Source organism: Orycteropus afer, unplaced genomic scaffold (assembly GCF_000298275.1).
Source record: "Orycteropus afer afer isolate SDZICR_OR568_19922 unplaced genomic scaffold, OryAfe1.0 scaffold00487, whole genome shotgun sequence".
NCBI lineage: Eukaryota > Metazoa > Chordata > Mammalia > Tubulidentata > Orycteropodidae > Orycteropus > Orycteropus afer.
Window position 1 is genome coordinate 332,764 of NW_006922074.1, and position 3,524 is coordinate 336,287.

The window sequence follows — 3,524 nt, forward strand, 5'->3', positions numbered from 1 at the left end:
ATAATAATAATAATCTCAGCATGAGAGGTAGGACTTCCTAAGTATGACAAAAACCCAAAAGCCATAAAAGGAAGCACTGACAAGTTTTACTTCACAAGGAAAATTGCTACATGGCAGAATCAAAGACAAGTGACAAATTAGGGAAAACATCTGCAATTCCTATCACAGACAGTGGTCTAATTCCATTACACCCAACCGGCTCCTATAAATCAATGAGGACAGAAATAGACAGCAGAGGTGGATAGGAAAGTTCAAAGGAAAATCAAAATGGCTCAGTTTCATTCATATTAGACTTAATTTAACACTACCCTGTGATTTCATATGACCCTGCAATTCCACTCCCAGATGTATACCCAAAGAACCAAAAGCAGGAACACGAACAGGCCAGTACTCACTGCAGAACTATTCACAGTAGCCAAAAGATGGAAACAGTCCAAGTGTCCATCAACAGAAGGGTGGATAAACAAAATGTGGCACAGATGTACAATGGAATAGTACTCAGCCGTAAACACAATGGAATATTACTCAGCTATGAAGGGAAATGAAGTCCCAGTGCACACCACAACATGGGTGAACCTTGAAAACAGCATGCTGACCCAAATACGTCAGCCACAAAAGGACAGATGTGGGAGGGAAGGGGTGAAGGGCACCAATTGCTTAGGGGACACACACTGAGCTTCATGGTGATGGAAAAATCTGGAAACATTTAGTGGTGACAGTTGAACAACATGGTAAATATGATTAATGTCACTGAACTGTACATGTAAAAAATGCTGAACTGACAAAACTTGTGACATGTATTATTTACCACCATAAAAAAAGTCATTTATGGGGGAAAAAATTAAAAACCACAACTATGATACTATTTTCACTGACCAAGTGAGCAAAGCCTCAATGTTTGATGCTGTGTGGTGACAGGGGGGTGTGGAGAAATGGGGTCACCCATACAGTGCTGCGTTAACAGGTACGGCATCTAAAGACACCAGTAAGACCACATCTCTCAAAGCTACACGTACAGATACCTCTGACCCAGTATTTCCATTTCTAGTATTGAAATTTCTAGAAATTTCACCCACATGAATGTCACCCACACCCTTGTGACATATACACGGTTCTTGTGACAGTGTACATAGGGCACTGGTCACATGAATTACGGCTCATCCTTTCTTTGGAAAATTACGTGGCTGTGAAAAAGAACGAGGACGCACTCCAGATGCTGGTGCAGAGAATGGAGTGTGCCAGTGAAGAAGCGAGCTGCGGGAGCATGTGTAAAATAGGTGTGCACACACTTTTGCTGGATGTGCATAAAACGCTCCCCAGGAAGCTGGTAATGCTGGCTGCCTCTGGGAAGGGGAGCATGGCTGAGCAGTAGAGGAGGAACGGGGCTCTGTCTCGCCTCTAAGTTCCTTCTGAATACTGGACCCTAAGAATGTTTCATCTTGTCTAAGGATGAGTGACTATTAAAAAAGAAATGCAGTCGTGTAAGCTCAGTGATAAAAAGCAATGGATTCATGGCTGGGTCAGAGACAATAGGGAAGGGTGGGGACTGGGGAGCTGGGGATAGATGTCCCCCTTCAAGAGGCAAGAGTTCTGTTCACACCAATAGCAGGAGTGTAAGAACACAGGCCTGTGGGGCCAGATCCTCTCATTTTTCAAGAGACACTAGAAAGCCAGTTTTATGCAAATCTCCTGATTTTTAAATGCTTCCAAGTACTTTTTTTTTTTCTACAAAAACTATATGGGGGCTAAAAATAACCACACTAGAGAGTTTGGAGGAGCTCTGGTAGCATAGTGCCTAAGGCACTTGACTGCTAACCAGAAGGCTTGTGGTTCAAACCCACCAGCCACTCCTCGGAAGGAAGGTTGGGCAATCTATTTCCGTAGTGATACTGCCTTGGAAACCCAAGGAGGGGTCGCTATGAGTCGGGTCCAACATGAGGGCACATAACAACAACAACAGAGGGTTTGGGATCCCTGTCTTAGGTGACCAAGGACAGACTCTTGAAGCTCACTGAGTCCATCTGCCTAATTTGACACATGAAAGCTGCAAGGGCCAGAGGGGAAGGAGGCCTCAAGATCACAGAGTGGATTGGGCCCTGAGCTGGGATCAGGATCCCATTCAGGACTGTTTGTTTCCAGATTATCCTACTTTCTGCAAACATGAGAAAATGACAGTGAGGGACACAGACACAGCACAGCACGTGGTGGGGACTCAGAGGAGGGATGGGGTGCTGGGGGTGGTCGGGGAAGGCTGCTCGAGAGGAGGTCATGCCTGAACTGAGACTGGAAGGCCCAGTGAGCATCGGCCAGAGGTGGGGGTGCTATCGTAGGGGAGGGACTCCAGAGGGTAGAACAACTGGGCATAGGCCGAAGGGCCCAAAAGAACCAGGGAAATTCAAGACAGAGTGGTGGTGGGTGAGAGGCTGGGTGTGCATGTGGGAGTGACCTAGTGTGCCCAGGCCAGGAGAAAGGCCCTGTGGATTCAGAGTGGACAGAGGAAGGAGACTGGGAGGCTAGGGAGGGGGCTGCTCCACTCACACTTTCGCAGCTCCAGGCTCTTGCTCGGGCAGGCCAGGTGTTGGCCCGGCGGGTTCTGGGTCCTCTGCAGACAGGCCAGCATAGCTGAGGTGGGGGCCCACAGTGGGGCACACTCCACAGCAGGGTCCCTGTGAGGAGGAGATGAGATATTTGTCACACAGGGGCTGCTTTATACCAGCCTTTCCCTCCCACCACCTGGGAATTCGAGCTGGGAGCCTCTACCCTCTACCATGATGACAAAGCAGACACTCTCTGCCCCTTTGACAGAGGTGGAGACTTAAGTCTGGAGCACTAAGAGGTCTCACAGGAAAGAGAAAAAGTCCAGGTCTCTAGAGTAGTGGCCTTCCACCAGGCCAGGGGCAGAGCTGACCAGTTAGAAAGGCCCTGGGCCCCACTCAGCATGCACGTCACTTTCTCCAGGGACGTCCCTGATGCCCCCTGGCCTGGTCAGGTGACTGTTCCCACAGTGACTGTCTTTCTACCTGCTGGTGGCAGACACCCAGCTCTTGTATGACCACTTGTGAGCAGAGTATCTCCTCAGTTGGTCTTGAGCTCATTAAGGATGAAGACCACATCTGGTCATCTTTGGCATCTACAAGAAGGAAGACCCAGGAAATGCTGATGGGCATGTGGGTGCTCTGGTTTATCCAACCCGGGGTCTGTCCCATGCCTGGGGTGTCCACACAACACCTCTGAGTGGGAAGTGCCCAGGATGGGGTCTCTGAGAGGATAAGGGGACTCCAGCCCTGACTCCTGATGAACCTGATCTCAACTTAAAGACTGAGCCCTGACTCGAAACCATGGTCTCAGGACATCAAGCTCAACTGGCATAACATACTACACAAAAACATTGTTCTACATCCTACTGTGATGAGTAGCAACTGGGGTCTTAAAAGCTGGCAAGCAAGCTAGGAAGCTGCCACCTAGATGCAACGAGGTCTCTCCTCGTCAAGAAGAAAGAAGAAAACCAAAATTAATGGAAACAA

At 48.6% G+C, this 3,524-nt stretch overlaps 1 protein-coding gene across 1 annotated transcript in view; it reads right to left on the reverse strand.

Moving 5' to 3' along the window:
* FAM222A (family with sequence similarity 222 member A) overlaps positions 1–2,620 on the reverse strand; it is a 43,045-nt gene extending 40,425 nt beyond the window's left edge. The window contains exon 1 of the mRNA XM_007954973.1: positions 2,539–2,620. Within this exon, the coding sequence (XP_007953164.1) occupies positions 2,539–2,620 (82 nt within the window). The remainder of the gene's footprint in view (positions 1–2,538) is intronic.
* Between the last annotated feature and the right edge of the window lie 904 nt (positions 2,621–3,524).